This window comes from Ictalurus punctatus, chromosome 28 (assembly GCF_001660625.3).
Source record: "Ictalurus punctatus breed USDA103 chromosome 28, Coco_2.0, whole genome shotgun sequence".
Lineage (NCBI taxonomy): Eukaryota > Metazoa > Chordata > Actinopteri > Siluriformes > Ictaluridae > Ictalurus > Ictalurus punctatus.
The window spans coordinates 14,180,765-14,197,957 of NC_030443.2; the positions used below are offsets into that span (position 1 = coordinate 14,180,765).

A 17,193-nucleotide genomic window follows, 5' to 3' on the forward strand; every position below is an offset into this window, starting at 1 on the left:
TCTCAGACACTCACTGAATAGAGCAGACTCAGAGAGAGGTGTGAGTGCAGCAGGAAAGCAAGACCTCGCGCTTGCAGAACAGTACTGGTGACATTTGGAAAGTTGTGAAAGTTTGTCCAAAAAGTCACTAGATTTGTCGTTAGGCGCCTTTTTTGGGGGGGGGTTGGCAAAAAAAAAAGTCTCTAAAGGGGTCTGAAAAGTGGCTAAGGTGGCAACATTGGTCTGCACTGCACTGACAGCTAGATAAAAGGCAGGCTAAGCTCTGCCTCTCCCCAGCAAAAAGAAAATACAGAGGCAGAGGGAACGCGGTGTTTTTCATTCATGCACATTCTATTTGAAAAGCAATAAAATAAACCGAGCACCCAAATGATGCAGTCTGTGTTTTTTTTCTTGAAAATAATTTGCACCCCCCTTCCGATCGCTACCCCCCTGGTTGAGAAACACTGCTCCAGACAACTGTGTGCTGACAAACTTTGTTACAGCAGTTTGGGGAAGAACCACATATGGGTGTGATGGTCAGGTGTCCACAAACTTTTGGCCATATGGTGTACTTTGGCTATGCTTTCATTCTTTAGTTTACATTATAGTGAAAATTGTCCTCACCTACACCAGTTATCTATCCCTCAGGTTATAAAGTGCCTATAATAAATGAAACCATTAATTCTTTTTATTTTGCATTTATTGCAATTAGGTGTCACAAAAGTGCATCTCACTTTCCTTCAACGCAAGAGTTCCAGCGCTTAACAAGTGTCTGGATTTCTCTAGAAAAAACTTGGATTCAATTCTAATTTATGTCACACTCTTAAGTTTTTCCTTTGACTCACCCTCATAGACTAATGAGAGACAAATAATGCAAGATAATAACACAAACATTTTTTTAAAAAAACAACAACTATAAACATTGCATCAACTGTAGTGTTTCTGTAGTGAGGCTGAAAGTCAACGCGCTTGTGGTGTACAGAAACCCAGTGTCAGGTAATGGAGGCTGAGATGGAAGTAAGTGCAGGTATGGCAGTTTAATAAAACAATATGAAGTACAAAGGATCAGGCAGAAAACAAAGTCCAAGGCAGGCTAGGGTCAAACGATCAGCGAAACAGGAAAACTAGGCAGAACAGAGAATCGAGGTCAACAGGGTAAACAAAGTCCATAACCAGAAAAGCAACCACGCGATAAGGCTTAGAATTACGACAGAGACTGAGCAACTGAGAGTAATACTTCACAAAGTCATAGTGTTCGAAAAGTCTTATATATAGCGTGGTTGTGAGTGCTGTGAATTGGATTCAGGTGTGCGTGATTAGAATGAGTGTGTGTTCTGTGTGTGTGTGTGAGTGTTCTGGGAATTGCAGCCATGCTGGCCATGTTTGTAGGCCGCAGTGCAGTATGTGAAATGTGGTCACTGGTTTGCTGTGATATGACACTCAGTTGATGCAGAAGGTGTGTTCAGGTTGTAGGTGTGACTGTTTATGCACTTTTCTTTGAGCTTGTGTGCTTTTCTTCAATTCAACTGCCTCCTTAAAATGTGCTTTAGTTTTACGTTACACATTTTGTTCCGGGGCGCACGGTGGCTTAGTGGTTAGCACGTTCGTCTCACTCCTCCGTGTGTTCGAGTCCCACCAGGGCCATGTGTGTGTGGAGTTTGCATGTTCTCCCCGTGCTGGGGGGGTTTCCTCCCCCAGTCCAAAGACATGCATGGTAGGCTGATTGGCATGTCCAAAGTGTCCGTAGTGTATGAATGGGTGTGTGAGTGTGTATGTGATTGTGCCCTGCGATGGATTGGCACTCCGTCCAGGGTGTACCCCGCCTTGTGCCCGATGCTCCCTGGGATAGACTCCAGGTTCCCTGTGACCCTGAAAAGGAGTAAGCGGTAGAAGATGGATGGATGGGATGGATTTTGTTCCAGTAAAAAAAAAAAAAAAAAAACAGCAAAGCAAAACAAAAATGTCTTGTGTTAATTAATATGTGAATAAATAATGGAAATATGGAAGCCAAAACAGTTCATCTTTTATTATAATAATCATATTATATTTTTTGTCCTCTTTATAAAAGAGATTTTAATGATAGTAAAACTGAAGTCTGTAATCAGTTATATCAGACATACAGATTTTAGATTATTAATCTCTATAGTGTAGAGCTGGGGGCAATGCATCAAAAATAGTTTTCATATCCGCTTAAGGTCATTTCAGGAAGTGAGAGCCAAAGAAATGCATCATGTAGCCTTTGTCTGAGTGTAGAAGTAACAGCTGCAAAATGAAATTTCAGTGGTTCATGTTCAGAGCTCTGTGGATTCTCCTCATTTTACCAACTTTCAGTGGTAAGTGTATGACATGATCTGTTTAATCAATAGGCTGGATTAAAAAAATCTAAATGAACATTATATTACATTATGTGATCTGTTAGCTAAAGTGTATTTTCGGCACTTCATGTAATATAAATATTAAAACATTAAATATGGTTGTGTAATATAGTACTGTTTGAATAAAAGTTCATTGTTTTGTATTACTTAAGTTCAAATTTGAAATCATAACACTTTACTCTTTAATTACAGGAGAAAGCCTGTGCAAAAGTGAACTTTTACTAAGCAGTAACATTTCTACTGAGCTCCAGTCTGATGTCCTGCTGCCGTGTAACTTTAATCCAACTCTCCTCGGATCAGATAAGACTGCAGATATAGCAGTAGTGTGGAGTCAGAGGAACACAACAATACACAATCTAGTGGAGATCACTCTACAGGGAAATGTAATGTTTTGGGATACTAAAGGTGGACGTATCAAGACGTTCGCTAAGCTCTCTGAATCAGGAAACTTCTCCATCCTCCTTCAGAAAGTGCAGCCGTATGATCTGGGTCTCTACCTCTGTGAGCTGTTTAACGGGACCGGCTGCAGAATCGCGTATCAGGAGCTACAGCTTGATAGCATCCAACAAAGTAAATTATAAGTGTACCCTACATACTACTACATATATTTAAGGAATGGACATGAATATATTTTTACATTTACAATGCTGTGTTGGATTAAATATCCTATAATTTATCATTTATATTCTAGGCCAAGAGAACTATCAGTTAATGTGGAGCACAGTTGGAGCACTCTCAGGAGGAATTGTGCTGCTTGCTGTATTCACAACCTGTTTGTTACATGCAAAACGTAAGTCTGAGTTATTTCTACAGGCACATCTTCATGTTCTCTTAATCATCTGGGTCTCTTTTTTTGCATGCATAGGAATCATGGTTTTCACTATAAAACAGAATCACAAGCTTTCAGACTGAGTGTTTGAGTTACACAAACAAAGTGAATTGTTGAAACTTAGCTTGTGGTTTTCACTGTAAAAGCAAAAACAATTCACACATCCTAGAGTCATTCTATAGTTTATTTGAAGGCATTTCCGCTTTGTAGGTGTTTACACATGTGAGAAAATGTGAGGTGCCCCTATAGTATAAACCATGAGTTAATGCCCTCCAGGCTCTTCTGTTTTACTGAAGGTGAATGAAGTGTATGAATGTTATTACTGACATTACTGGTTACACAGATCCGCTTGTTTGTGATCTTATTCAAATGTATAGAATTTGTTACTTTCTGTGAAATTTCATAGATTTGATTGTACAACTTTGAAGAAGAGCGTCTGTCCTATATATTGTTTACTAGAGTGTATACGTTGTCCAAGTAAAAGTAATGTACTGCAGTAATAAATGCACTCCAGTGTACTGTGTGTGTCTCAGAGTCGTCCAGGTTCTGAACTGAAACTTGGACACTTGTTTTATTTTACACTTCCAGTTATGTTCTTTGAAATTACATTGCAGGCAGACAGAATATCACTGTTATCGAGGCTGACTATGGTAAGTTGATGCGTGTTTGATACATTATATATAAACACTTTATATTTATATATGGTATATTCTGTATCTGCAGTAGTTCTATTTAGCACACACAGTAATGTTGACCTGTGTCTCTGCAGAAAACGTTGTGGGTGCAACAGCACACTCAGACAGAGGAAGTAAGCAGTCTGTGGTATTTGATAACCCAACTTTGAGCTGTTATATAGCACTAAAGCCTCTAGTAGTGACTCAGTGTAAAACCTTTAATAATAACTATCTAATAAACCATAATAATAAATGGTCTTTAGATCCAGAGCTTATCAGTTTCAAATGCTATGCTATAAGTGCATCATGTGTTGACTTTTCTAAATGCATTGTTCACATTTAATAGAGTTGGTTCATTTCATTTATTTTAAGGCATTTCTACTTTGTACATGTGTAACCATTTAGACTTGTACTGTCCACAATTCTGATGAATCTGTACCTGCGTTCCAGTACTGTTTTTGCCCTTGTCCACTCGCCCTTGCTATTTCCTTTTGGAGAAATTCATTACTCCATTAGGATTGTTACTGTATACGCTCATGTAAAGTCAGTGGTGGCTCAACCTTAGGGTTGGATATCAACCATTCAGTACTTGTTAATCTTCATAAAATTCTTCATAAATTCTGGTGAAATACTAATACTTTGTTAATTCTCTTGAAATACCGCTTTCAAGTGACCAACAATTTTGGACACTTAAAATGTTTGTTATTTGACAGATATAAGCCAATGTTTAATTGATTCACTCAACTTTCTGCAATCACAGGGCCGTATGGTCACTGCCCCATTTACTCTCCATTGAATTATTATTGTACCCAGTGGTCAAAAGTTGGAACTGCAACAAGCGCTAATAGAGGCCCATTGTGGCAGAAATTATGCTGCTCCATGCTCAGTGGAAGAAGAGCAGTGGACAGGACAGTTAGTGACATGATTGCTAGGGTCGAGGTTTTAATGCCAAGGGACTTTTGTGTGGTTTTTAAGATGTAGTCATAGTCACAAGATATGGGGTGCACAGTGGCTTAGTGGTTAGCACGTTTGCCTCACACCTCACACCTATGAGACAAAAATATTATACTTGCTCACTTATTTATTGAGGAAAATGATCCAATATTACATATCTGTGAGTGGCAAAAGTATGTGAACCTTTGCTTTCAGTATCTGGGCAGCAATAACTCCAACTAAATGTTTCTAGTAACTGTTGATCAGTCCTGCACATCGGCTTGGAGGAATTTTAGCCCGTTCCTCAGTACAGAACAGCTGCAACTCTGGGATTTTGGTGGGTTTCCTCACATGAACTGCTTGCTTCAGGTCCTTCCACAATTTCTATTGGATTAAGGTCAGGACTTTGACTTGGCCATTCCAAAACATTAACTTTATTCTTCTTTAACCATTCTTTCATAGAAAGACTTGTGTGTTTAGAGTTATTGTCTTGTTTCATGACCCACTTTCTCATCAGATTCAGTTCATGAACAGATGTCCTGACATTTTCCTTTAGAAATCACTGATATTATTCAGACTTCATTGTTCCACCAAGGATGGCAAGTCGTCCTGGACCAGATGCTGTAAAACAGACCGAAACCATGATACTACCACCACCATGTTTCACAAATGGGATAGAGTTCTTATGCTGGAATGCAGTGTTTTCTCACAGATATGTAATATTGGATCGTTTTCCTCAGTAAATAAATGACCAGGTATAATATTTTTTGTCTCATTTGTTTAATTGGGTTCTCTGTGTCTAGAGGATTTGTATAAAAATCTGACGATGTTTTAGGTCATATTTGTGCAGATATATAGAAAATTCTAAAGGGTTCACAAACTTTCAAGCCTATTACAGGGTTACTTTAAAAATTCTCTAGATAGTAAGCTGCATCATAAGTCAACTGTGAAAGCCTCTGGACTTAATTTTTGTCTGAAGGTATGTCTTTATTAATGTCGGCCTGCCTCACCAAACCCTATGGTCACGTGTTGCTGACGGGTAAAGTTCATTAGATGAACCATTGGAGGAACGATAGTCAACATGTCGGCGTAACTATAGTCATCAGATGCAGAATTTCCACTCCCTGTTATACACTTTGTCACAAGTCAGCACTCGGGTGAAGTCCACAGGGGCATGCTAAAAAACAGTAGTGGGATGCAAGGAATATCCGTTAAAAAAGTCTAACTTCTCTTGATGTATTTTTCTCTAAATAGGTGAATCAAGAGAGAATCCAATATATGTCACTTCCTGTCAGCCATAATCAAGTAACAATGCAAGAGAAAAGGAAGGTAAGTGTGTTTAAAATAATAATGTATTTAAGCATGCTACACTATTAAGACATTGATCTAATGATAATTATCTCCAATTCATCTTTTTAAGGGCTTTCATCTGATACTCCAGTGTATGCCACTGTCAAGAAAGGAAAAATAGTTAATAGAACCTAAAGGAAGCCATAAACACAGTGTGACATTTTATAGGAAAACAGTTTATGATGACATATGTACTAAAACTGAATATATATAGTTTGATAATTTACCCCATGTCATTCTTATTATGCAGTCAGTAGCCAAGTTTCTGTCCACTTTTACGCTTTTCTGTTATTGGCAAACTGAAAGTGTGTAAAAAAAATTTTTTTTTAAAGTTTCTCGAAATTTGCTGTCTTCTGCCTGTTTCCATACAATTGGCCTTTTACTGATAAAATGGTGAGCATGATGCTGTCATCCTTTAAAAAAACAAATTGTCTCAAAAGTTTTGGTGTATCGCAAAAGAAATCTGCCCTTGAGCCGTTTCCATACATAATTTTATATTGCAAATTGTGTACCTTTTGTGTCCCACATGTCTTCAGATTTGTAAAATGGAGAGAGTATTGAGAAAATGAAATGAAACTGGGCAGCTTCCTGTTATTTTAATTTCACAAATAATTGCAATTGTATGAAATATCAGAAGACAACGTTAGAATGGAGTAGTTGCTTGTCTGATAGGGCTCCAGGTAATTGTTCTTATGCGACTAAGCCCATGGGTCTGAGAGGTACTGGTGGAGAGACACTTCACAGAAAGTCTCTGGCTGCAAAGTTTAGAATGTCACGGCCCACGTTTGAGATGCTGTGCCAATTAACTGGTCCTGATGTTGGGCCCATCGCAGGTTGCCACCGACCACCGGTTCTGACCCGAAGGTGGATTGCCATCGTTCTGTTCAAGCTGGCAACCGGCACTGAGTACAGAGTAGTGGGGGAAACTTTCAGGGATAATAAAATGACAATCCATCAATGTGTGTATGCTGTGTGCACAACTAGGAAAGAAAAATTAACATGCATTATATCAGGCTACCGAATGTAGCGGAGGCCAATGAAATCCATGCCATAACCTTGCTTCTTATCACATCTTGGATTGGATGGATTCATTCTCTCATGACACTGTATTTTTTACATGAATGCCATTTTTCTCGATAAAAACTGAAGAATCGGCTTATAATTTAAACTAAATTTAAACTAAAAAACAATATTATGTCGACACTTGTGAAATTTTATGGATAATTTGAATGAAACAATGACTTACTCATAATATCTAAAAAAAAAAAAAAAAAAAAAAAAAAAAAAAACATTGGCGCCCCCTGCTGGTGCAATTATCTAACTTACGGAAAGGGACACAGAACGAATCTGAATCTTTCTGGTGAACGGAGAAAACTAGCTAATTGAGTAAAACTTTTTATGAACTTGAGCACTTAGAAAGTAGAAAGCATCTTATTTTCCTTTGGATTCCCAGTTGCTTCACCTTTGACCTAATTCAGAGGTTCTCAACCTTATGTAACTAAAGCCCCACCAAGTCTCCCCTATTATGTGGCACGCCACCACTCACCCCCACCCCCATATTGGAGAAGACCAGGTATAATTATAAGCTATCTAATCTAATAAAATCTATCTATATATAACCTAATCTATAATCTGTTTTTGATATATAGATAGATAGATAGATAGATAGATAGATATTTTTTTATTTTGTGTTTTTGTACTTTTTTAAAAATTACTTTTCATAACTTTTATGATTTTTTAAAATAACTTTTATGACTTTTATAAAACTATATAACAGACAGATATGGAACAGGAATGATCAAAAATGTTTCTGAACACTATAACTACTTTGAACAACAGAACTAGGCTGTAATAATGTGAACTATTTTACATGTAAAAACATTCTCATACGAAGTATGTGAACTGGGACGAAGGGCGCGTTTCGTTATACATGACATTGTTAAATCCCCGGCTCTCAGACACTCACTGAATAGAGCAGACTCAGAGAGAGGTGTGAGTGCAGCAGGAAAGCAAGACCTCGCGCTTGCAGAACAGTACTGGTGACATTTGGAAAGTTCCAAAGGTTTGTCCAAAAAGTCGCTAGATTTGTCGTTAGGCGGTTTAAAAAAAAAAAAAAAAAGCCTCTAAAGGGGTCTGAAAAGTGGCTAAGGTGGCAACATTGGTCTGCACTGCACTGATAGCTAGATAAAAGGCACGCTAAGCTCCTCCTCTCCCCAGCAAAAAGGAAATACAGAGGCAGAGGGAACGTATGGTTTTTCATTCATGCACATTCTATTTGAAAAGCAGTAAAATAAACCGAGCACCCAAAGGATGCACTGTCTGTGTTTTTTTCTTGAAAATAATTTGCACCCCCCTTCCGATCTCTACCCCCCTGGTTGAGAAACACTGCTCCAGACAACTGTGTGCTGACAAACTTTGTGACAGCAGTTTGGGGAAGAACCACATATGGGTGTGATGGTCAGGTGTCCACAAACTTTTGGCCATATGGTGTACTTTGGCTATGCTTTCATTCGTTATTTTACATTATAATGAAAATTGTCCTCACCTACACCAGTTATCTATCCCTCAGGTTATAAACTGCCTATAATAAATGAAACCATTAATTCTTTTTATTTTGCATTTATTGCAATTAGGTGTCACAAAAGTGCATCTCACTTTCATTCAACGCAAGAGTTCCAGCGCTTAACAAGTGTCTGGATTTCTCTAGAAAAAACTTGGATTCAATTCTAATTTATGTCACATTCTTAAGTTTTTCCTTTGACTCACCCTCATAGACTAATGAGAGACAAATAATGCAAGATAATAACACAAACATTTTTTTTTTTAAAACAACAATAAACATTGCATCAACTGTAGTGTTTCTGTAGTGAGGCTGAAAGTCAACGCGCTTGTGGTGCACAGAAACCCAGTGTCAGGTAATGGAGGCTGAGATGGAAGTAAGTGCAGGTATGGCAGTTTAATAAAACAATATGAAGTACAAAGGATCAGGTAGAAAACAAAGTCCAAGGCAGGCTAGGGTCAAACGATCAGTGGAACAGGAAAACTAGGCAGAACAGAGAATCGAGGTCAACAGGGTAAACAAAGTCCATAACCAGAAAAGCAACCACGCGATAAGGCTTAAAATTACGACAGAGACTGAGCAACTGAGAGTAATACTTCACAAAGTCATAGTGTTCGAAAAGTCTTATATATAGCGTGGTTGTGAGTGCTGTGAATTGGATTCAGGTGTGCGTGATTAGAATGAGTGTGTGTTCTGTGTGTGTGTGTGAGTGTTCTGGGAATTGCAGCCATGCTGGCCATGTTTGTAGGCCGCAGTGCAGTATGTGAAATGTGGTCACTGGTTTGCTGTGATATGACACTCAGTTGATGCAGAAGGTGTGTTCAGGTTGTAGGTGTGACTGTTTATGCACTTTTCTTTGAGCTTGTGTGCTTTTCTTCAATTCAACTGCCTCCTTAAAATGTGCTTTAGTTTTACGTTACACATTTTGTTCCGGGGCGCACGGTGGCTTAGTGGTTAGCACGTTCGCCTCACTCCTCCGTGTGTTCGAGTCCCACCAGGGCCATGTGTGTGTGGAGTTTGCATGTTCTCCCCATGCTGGGGGGGTTTCCTCCCCCAGTCCAAAGACATGCATGGTAGGCTGATTGGCGTGTCTAAAGTGTCCGTAGTGTATGAATGGGTGTGTGAGTGTGTATGTGATTGTGCCCTGCGATGGATTGGCACTCCGTCCAGGATGTACCCCGCCTTGTGCCCGATGCTCCCTGGGATAGACTCCAGGTTCCCTGTGACCCTGAAAAGGAGTAAGTGGTAGAAGATGGATGGATGGGATGGATTTTGTTCCAGTAAAAAAAAAAAAAAAAAACAGCAAAGCAAACCAAAAATGTCTTGTGTTAATTAATATGTGAATAAATAATGGAAATATGGAAGCCAAAACAGTTCATCTTTTATTATAATAATCATATTATATTTTTTGTCCTCTTTATAAAAGAGATTTTAATGATAGTAAAACTGAAGTCTGTAATCAGTTATATCAGACATACAGATTTTAGATTATTAATCTCTATAGTGTAGAGCTGGGGGCAATGCATCAAAAATAGTTTTCATATCCGCTTAAGGTCATTTCAGGAAGTGAGAGCCAAAGAAATGCATCATGTAGCCTTTGTCTGAGTGTAGAAGTAACAGCTGCAAAATGAAATTTCAGTGGTTCATGTTCAGAGCTCTGTGGATTCTCCTCAATTTACCAACTTTCAGTGGTAAGTGTATGACATGATCTGTTTAATAAATAGGCTGGATTAAAAAAATCTAAATGAACATTATATTACGTTATGTGATCTGTTAGCTAAAGTGTATTTTCAGCACTTCATGAAATATAAATATTAAAACATTAAATATGGTTGTGTAGTATAGTACTGTTTGAATAAAAGTTCATTGTTTTGTATTACTTAAGTTCAAATTTGAAATCATAACACTTTACTCTTTAATTACAGGAGAAAGCCTGTGCAAAAGTGAACTTTTACTAAGCAGTAACATTTCTACTGAGCTCCAGTCTGATGTCCTGCTGCCGTGTAACTTTAATCCAACTCTCCTCGGATCAGATAAGACTGCAGATATAGCAGTAGTGTGGAGTCAGAGGAACACAACAATACACAATCTAGTGGAGATCACTCTACAGGGAAATGTAATGTTTTGGGATACTAAAGGTGGACGTATCAAGACGTTCGCTAAGCTCTCTGAATCAGGAAACTTCTCCATCCTCCTTCAGAAAGTGCAGCCGTATGATCTGGGTCTCTACCTCTGTGAGCTGTTTAACGGGACCGGCTGCAGAATCGCGTATCAGGAGCTACAGCTTGATAGCATCCAACAAAGTAAATTATAAGTGTACCCTACATACTACTACATATATTTAAGGAATGGACATGAATATATTTTTACATTTACAATGCCGTGTTGGATTAAATATCCTATAATTTATCATTTATATTCTAGGCCATCAGTTGGAGCACAGTTGGAGCACTCTCAGGAGGAATTGTGCTGCTTGCTGTATTCACAACCTGTTTGTTACATGCAAAACGTAAGTCTGAGTTATTTCTACAGGCACATCTTCATGTTCTCTTAATCATCTGTGTCTCTTTTCTTTGCATGCATAGGAATGATGGTTTTCACTATAAAACAGAAGCACAAGCTTTCAGACTGAGTGTTTGAGTTACACAAACAAAGTGAATTGTTGAAACTTAGCTTGTGGTTTTCATTGTAAAAGCAAAAGCAATTCACACGCACTAGAGTCATTCTATAATCTATTTTAAGGCATTTCCGCTTTGTAGGTGTTTACACATGTGAGAAAATGTGAGGTGCCCATATAGTATAAACCATGAGTTAATGCCCTCCAGGCTCTTCTGTTTTACTGAAGGTGAATGAAGTGTATGAATGTTATTACTGACATTACTGGTTACACAGATCCGCTTGTTTGTGATCTTATTCAAATGTATAGAATTTGTTACTTTCTGTGAAATTTAATAGATTTGATTGTACAACTTTGAAGAAGAGCGTCTGTCCTATATATTGTTTACTAGAGTGTATACGTTGTCCAAGTAAAAGTAATGTACTGCAGTGATAAATGCACTCCAGTGTATTGTGTGTGTCTCAGAGTCGTCCAGGTTCTGAACTGAAACTTGGACCCTTTATTTATTTATTTATTTATTTATTTATTTATTTATGTATTTATTTAAGCATGTTCTTTGAAATTACATTGCAAACACACAAGATTTCATTGTTATACAAACTGACTATGGTAAGTTGATGCGTGTTTGATACATTATATATAAACACTTTATATTTATATATGGTATATTCTGTATCTGCAGTAGTTCTATTTAGCACACACAGTAATGTTGACCTGTGTCTCTGCAGAAAACGTTGTGGGTGCAACAGCACACTCAGACAGAGGAAGTAAGCAGTCTGTGGTATTTGATAACCAAACTTTGAGCTGTTATATAGCACTAAAGCCTCTAGTAGTGACTCAGTGTAAAACCTTTGATGATAACTGTCTAATAAACCATAATTATAAATGCTCTTTAGATCCAGAGCTTATCAGTTTACAGTTTATCAGTTTCAGCTTATCGGTTACAGCATGAAATGTTTAGCTTGCTAATAAAGAATCAAGCATCGTTTTGTCAGTAGCTGTGTTTATGGCCCTGAGATAATTACTCTATATTTCTCCCTGGTGTAACAACAGAGACTACATCTTTTTTTTTCTAATCTTTCCATTCAATTATGATCCACAAACAGATTTTAATGTAACCCACGTATTCTAAATTCATTTAGCGGCCAGGGAGGATGGCATTCTCTCTCCCCTGTCATGAGCAGTCATGAGCATCTGTGAGCTCATGTATGCAGAAGAGTGCAGATAGCATCCCTCCCCAGTTAGTAGTTATCATATGATTGGGGAGAGCTGGCTGGTGGGTTGGAATTTGCACATGACCAAATTGGGGAGAAAATTAACAAAACAAAAAATAAGAAGGGCAATTTCACCCTGAGTTCACAATCAATGATACAAAATGAGAGCCAAAAACAACAATATGAATGGTAATCGTTGTACGTAAGTGCAAAGCATTATCCTAGATATTGTCTGCATCTTTAGAGATATCCTGTTTAAGATTCTCCTCGACACAGTAAGTGCAAACAGAAAACAGTAACAGACCTCTTAGATGCTATTACCTTTGTGGTTATGTATGTCTTTTCTGTTTTCTTTTTTACTTCTCCTGTACACTCAGGTCCTGTCTCAGTTGATTGCTATGTGATTTATCCATCTTAGGCATATTAAAATTTATACAGTCCCACCTGAAACTATTGGAGCGGCAAGGCCAATTAAATTGTTTGTATTGTACACCAGACATTTGGGTTTGAGATCAAAAGATGGATTTGAGACGAGAGTTTAGGATTTTATCCTTTGTTATTTATATATTTATTTATTTTTATTTTTATTGGGGGGGTGGGGGTGGGGTATCCCTTTAATCTCCTCTTCAGGAAGTGAAATGCTGCTCAATTGGGTTAAGGGTTGGTGGTGAAAACCTGAGGTCTTTCTGAAGAATGAACACCAGTGGGTTCTTTCTTCAGAGTACAAGAACTTACAAGTCTGTAAACTTTCTGGTTGACTTTAGTCATATGTTCCTAGGGTTACACAAGAAACAGCAGCAAGCATGACATCATACCTACTGCTATCTACATCAACTTTCCAGTTAACAGGTAGGACAGATGCTTAATGTTTTAATGAGGATGTTTATATTCAGAGGTTGAAGCACAACTCATGTTTCACTGAATGGATCTCTTGAAGGTACAGAGTAAGAAACAACAGAAAAATTAATAGAATAAACTTGTTGTGCAAAATGAGAAAAGCTCACGTTCACTTGCACCCACCATTAAAATCACACGTAGGTTTTTCAGGAAGTGGTGAAAACTCCCCTGTAGTCCATCTGAACACAGCTGAGAAATGCTGTAAAAGCTCTCTAACACCTCAACTGAGTAACAACAGAAATGTTCTGTGAGATGAAGCACTGGATATTGTGGCTGTCTCTATGCCATATTTCACACACGAGAGGTAAGATCATTTTTTAAAATTTGACCGTTTGGGGTTTTTTTTTCAAGTTATACCTGTTAAGGTAACATATGCTAATCACTCTTCCGTTCTAAAAACTGGAGTGCTACTTGTACATCATTCATTTATTTTGTTTTCATCTTAAGCCTGCTTGAGTAATCCAAAAAAACAATTCATGTACAGTTGAGAAATGTTTAAACACCAAAGACATTGCTTGTGTAAAACTGAAACCAGGGCAAATGTGCTAAAGTGCAAATGCAAGGCTGATAATTCTATGATTAAATCTGATTTAAGTACCTGAATCGTCTTCTTCACTAATTCCAGACAGCATATGCCAAAGCAAACTTATGAACAGAGTCAACTTGACTACTGAGCTCGGATCTGATGTTGTGCTGCTGTGTAGCTGTAGGGTTGTGTAATATAGTACTGTTTGAGTAAAAGTTCATTGTTTTGTATTACTTAAGTTCAAATTTGAAATCATAACTCTTTACTCTTTAATTACAGGAGAAAGCCTGTGCAAAAGTGAACTTTTACTAAGCAGTAACATTTCTACTGAGCTCCAGTCTGATGTCCTGCTGCCGTGTAACTTTAATACAACTCTCCTCGGATCAGATAAGACTGCAGATATATCAGTAGTGTGGAGTCAGAGGAACACAACAATACACAATCTAGTGGAGATCACTCTACAGGGAAATGAGATGTTTTGGGAGTCTAAACGTGGACGTATCAAGACGTTCGCTAAGCTCTCTGAATCAGGAAACTTCTCCATCCTCCTTCAGAAAGTGCAGCCGTATGATCTGGGTCTCTACCTCTGTGAGCTGTTTAACGGGACCGGCTGCAGAATCGCGTATCAGGAGCTTCACCTAAGTAAGTTGTATATTGGCATGCTGTTGTATGCTACTGATTCATGATCTTCTGCATTGGATACAGTGAATATACATTTCTGTTCACATTTCTGTATTTTTTATTTTAGACAGATGGACGAGCATGAATATAGTGGTATCTCTACCTATATGGCCCTTTATAGCAGCAGGAGGAGGAGCTGCTGCTCTCATCCTTCTTGTGGTTTTAATCTGTTTAATAAAGTGTGCTTGTTCCAGTGAGTGATGCTTCAACTACATAATATAATAGATTTTAGAATATGGGTTTATTTAAAAAAAAAAATGTTTGTTTATTATTCCAGATGCATCAAATAAACACATCTATGCAAACTCAAGATTTGAAAAAAGTAAGAATTTTCTTTTCTTTTCCTTTTTTTCAACTGTTTAAACTGTTTATCTGTTCGAACTCTAGCTCTTAAACATTTTTACAACCAGGGAAATCTTCCCGTTTAAAACCATTTTCAAAGACTCCCTTATGATTGAAGTTGCATTTTATTAAATAATCTAATTTATATTACTCTAATATGATATCAATTAAATATCAGGCAAATGTGTGCAGACACATTGTTTATTATATCATTAGTGCTTTTATTACTGGACTTTGCACTCACAGGACTCAAGCTGACATTATTTATACTTTTGACAACTACTGTAAGTTTGTTTTGGAGAGAAAAAAAGAATTGTTGACCCCCTGGCTATGTTTTAAGAACCATGGAATCTGAAGTAAAGTTTTTGGTTTTGATCCGTTTCCCTTGCAGGAAATGACAAAGAGTGCAGTGAAGAGAAACACAGCAGCAGCAATCAGCATGGTGAGTATTATTACTGAAAGATCACAATAAAGCTAGCATCGAAATCTTTTTTGCAGAAGTTGCTTTAATCTCTGATTTGACTGATCCTCAGTCAGAACATTGTGGTGTTTTATTGCTCAGATTATAAATTTGTTCTGTGTTCTCTTGCAACCTTTTTACTTGCTTTGTTCTTTTTTATTAAAGCAGCTAAGGCTAGAAATAAGGTTGATGTCAACAAGCCTCCAAACCACAGTAACATCTACGCCAACAGCCACATGGAAGCTGAAACGATTTATGCCAACCAGCCACACTGTAACTAACTATGAGGTTCTAAATGGAAGTGTAATTTATACAGTATTCAATGTGTACAGTACTCTGAATGTTCTTGCACCCTCCCACTCTTTATGCAGAGATTCTTGTACAGATTCCACAGTCTAGTGGAAAGCCTTCCCAGAAGAGTGGAGGTTATTATAACAGTAAAGGGGGAATAAATCTGTAATGGGATGTTCAACACACAATTGTGGGTGTGATGGTCAGGTGTCCACATACATTTGCCCATATAGTGCATATCCTTCATGTTAAGGTTTGTAGATGAGAACCATTTTCTACTTCATCAGTAATAATTATGTCTCTCTCTCTCTCTCTCTCTCTCTCTCTCTCTCTCTCTCTCTCTCTCTCTCTCTACTATCCATCCACTCATACCCCTATCTATTCGGAGCATAACAACATAGAAAGACAACAGTTTAAATGAATCAATACAACAATTGATTAATCATAAATGTATTATTAGAGAAAAAGGACAAACAACTGGTGTGCAAAAGTAATTCATATTTTTAAACTGGTGAGGTGATTTGCCTGTAACTCTGATAGTTTGGAAATTGTCCTTCCCTACATCATCACTTGTGACTTAACAGCAGGCCTCTTGAGATTCTGAACACAGTAGGTCACATATTGATCGTAGCAGAGTCAATGGTATCGTCAAATATCGAATCATTGCCTTATGAATTGAAATTGTATTGTATCGTGTGAAAGCCTGAGGTTTACACCCCTACTATCCTTCCAGCTATCCAAGTCCCCATAATTCCATTCCCATTGCTTTTACTTGAACATATTTTCAATAGCATGGGGTCAAAATTGAAATTGAAATTCGAATAAAAGTTTATCACATAAAGAAGTCGATATGCAGTTTTGAATCATTTGAAACTTTTACATGCTTAATATTAGCAAACCAGTGTCTTCAAAAACATGTTAAATACTGGTAAAGTGAAATCTCTATCATTTCTTTAGTGCCATATTTTATCTTCAGCCTGTTTATCAATCAGGTAAATAAGATTTCAGCACACATTACGACATCATGCTGTAACCATGCACCTGCTACAGACTCAATGCACTTTGGCCTCTGATCCAAGAATTACTGTCCTGTCCCCATATGGTAAACTCACTTGATGGAGACGAGCTGATGAAGTAAAACATGATAGGAGCCGATGCTGTACTAGAAAAGAATTTTTATGTGATTGTACTGTCTTGGATTGTATTTAATTTTTGTTCCACTTCATTAAAGAACTACAAACGTGAATACTGAATACTGTTTACTGATTTAGTTGTGATAGGCTCCATGTGATTTGGTCTATCATTATTGAAGGTTACATCGAGAAACTATTTTAGATTATTTTGTGTGTCTTTGCACCCTGTTTGCCCTGTCTTACCATGCCCTGATGAAACATTAAGGCTAGTGACAGGCTGCCAGACAGCAAATACATTCTAAAATTAGACCCCTTACATGGGGAACCAAGCC

At 37.7% G+C, this 17,193-nt stretch overlaps 2 protein-coding genes across 4 annotated transcripts; both read left to right on the top strand.

The window, feature by feature from the left end:
* Positions 1 to 1,940: 1,940 nt before the first annotated feature.
* LOC124626465 (uncharacterized) lies at positions 1,941 to 8,342 on the top strand. Its single transcript, XM_053677081.1, has 7 exons — positions 1,941 to 2,312; positions 2,547 to 2,924; positions 3,046 to 3,144; positions 3,798 to 3,833; positions 3,953 to 3,991; positions 6,045 to 6,119; positions 6,211 to 8,342. The coding sequence occupies exons 1-6, from the start codon at positions 2,249 to 2,251 to the stop codon at positions 6,089 to 6,091; spliced, it is 663 nt and encodes a 220-aa protein (XP_053533056.1). The 5' UTR covers positions 1,941 to 2,248; the 3' UTR covers positions 6,092 to 6,119; positions 6,211 to 8,342.
* A 1,719-nt stretch (positions 8,343 to 10,061) lies between these two features.
* Positions 10,062 to 16,974, top strand: LOC108260327 (uncharacterized). 3 transcript variants are annotated; one of them, XM_053677082.1, is made up of 10 exons: positions 10,063 to 10,391; positions 10,626 to 11,003; positions 11,125 to 11,209; positions 13,310 to 13,380; positions 13,570 to 13,732; positions 14,234 to 14,596; positions 14,703 to 14,828; positions 14,913 to 14,957; positions 15,369 to 15,419; positions 15,603 to 16,974. In XM_053677082.1, exons 5-10 carry the CDS (start codon positions 13,669 to 13,671, stop codon positions 15,716 to 15,718), a joined length of 765 nt encoding a protein of 254 aa, XP_053533057.1. In that variant the 5' UTR covers positions 10,063 to 10,391; positions 10,626 to 11,003; positions 11,125 to 11,209; positions 13,310 to 13,380; positions 13,570 to 13,668; the 3' UTR covers positions 15,719 to 16,974. The 3 variants fall into 3 exon arrangements, with proteins under 3 accessions (XP_047007816.1, XP_053533057.1, XP_047007814.1); XM_047151860.2 differs by having other exon boundaries at positions 10,062 to 10,391; positions 13,310 to 13,732; positions 15,606 to 16,974; XM_047151858.2 differs by having other exon boundaries at positions 13,310 to 13,732.
* The last annotated feature ends 219 nt before the right edge of the window (positions 16,975 to 17,193 follow it).

Coding starts and splice junctions, on each gene's coding strand:
- LOC124626465 (XM_053677081.1), top strand. CDS start 2,249: ATGAAATTTCAGTGGTTCATGTTCAGAGCTCTGTGGATTCTCCTCATT. Junction 2,925..3,045: donor GCTTGATAGCATCCAACAAA/GTAAATTATAAG, acceptor TTTATATTCTAG/GCCAAGAGAACTATCAGTTA. Junction 3,145..3,797: donor CTGTTTGTTACATGCAAAAC/GTAAGTCTGAGT, acceptor ATTACATTGCAG/GCAGACAGAATATCACTGTT.
- LOC108260327 (XM_047151858.2), top strand. CDS start 13,669: ATGTTCTGTGAGATGAAGCACTGGATATTGTGGCTGTCTCTATGCCAT. Junction 14,829..14,912: donor AATAAAGTGTGCTTGTTCCA/GTGAGTGATGCT, acceptor TTATTATTCCAG/ATGCATCAAATAAACACATC. Junction 15,420..15,602: donor CAGCAGCAGCAATCAGCATG/GTGAGTATTATT, acceptor TTTTTATTAAAG/CAGCTAAGGCTAGAAATAAG.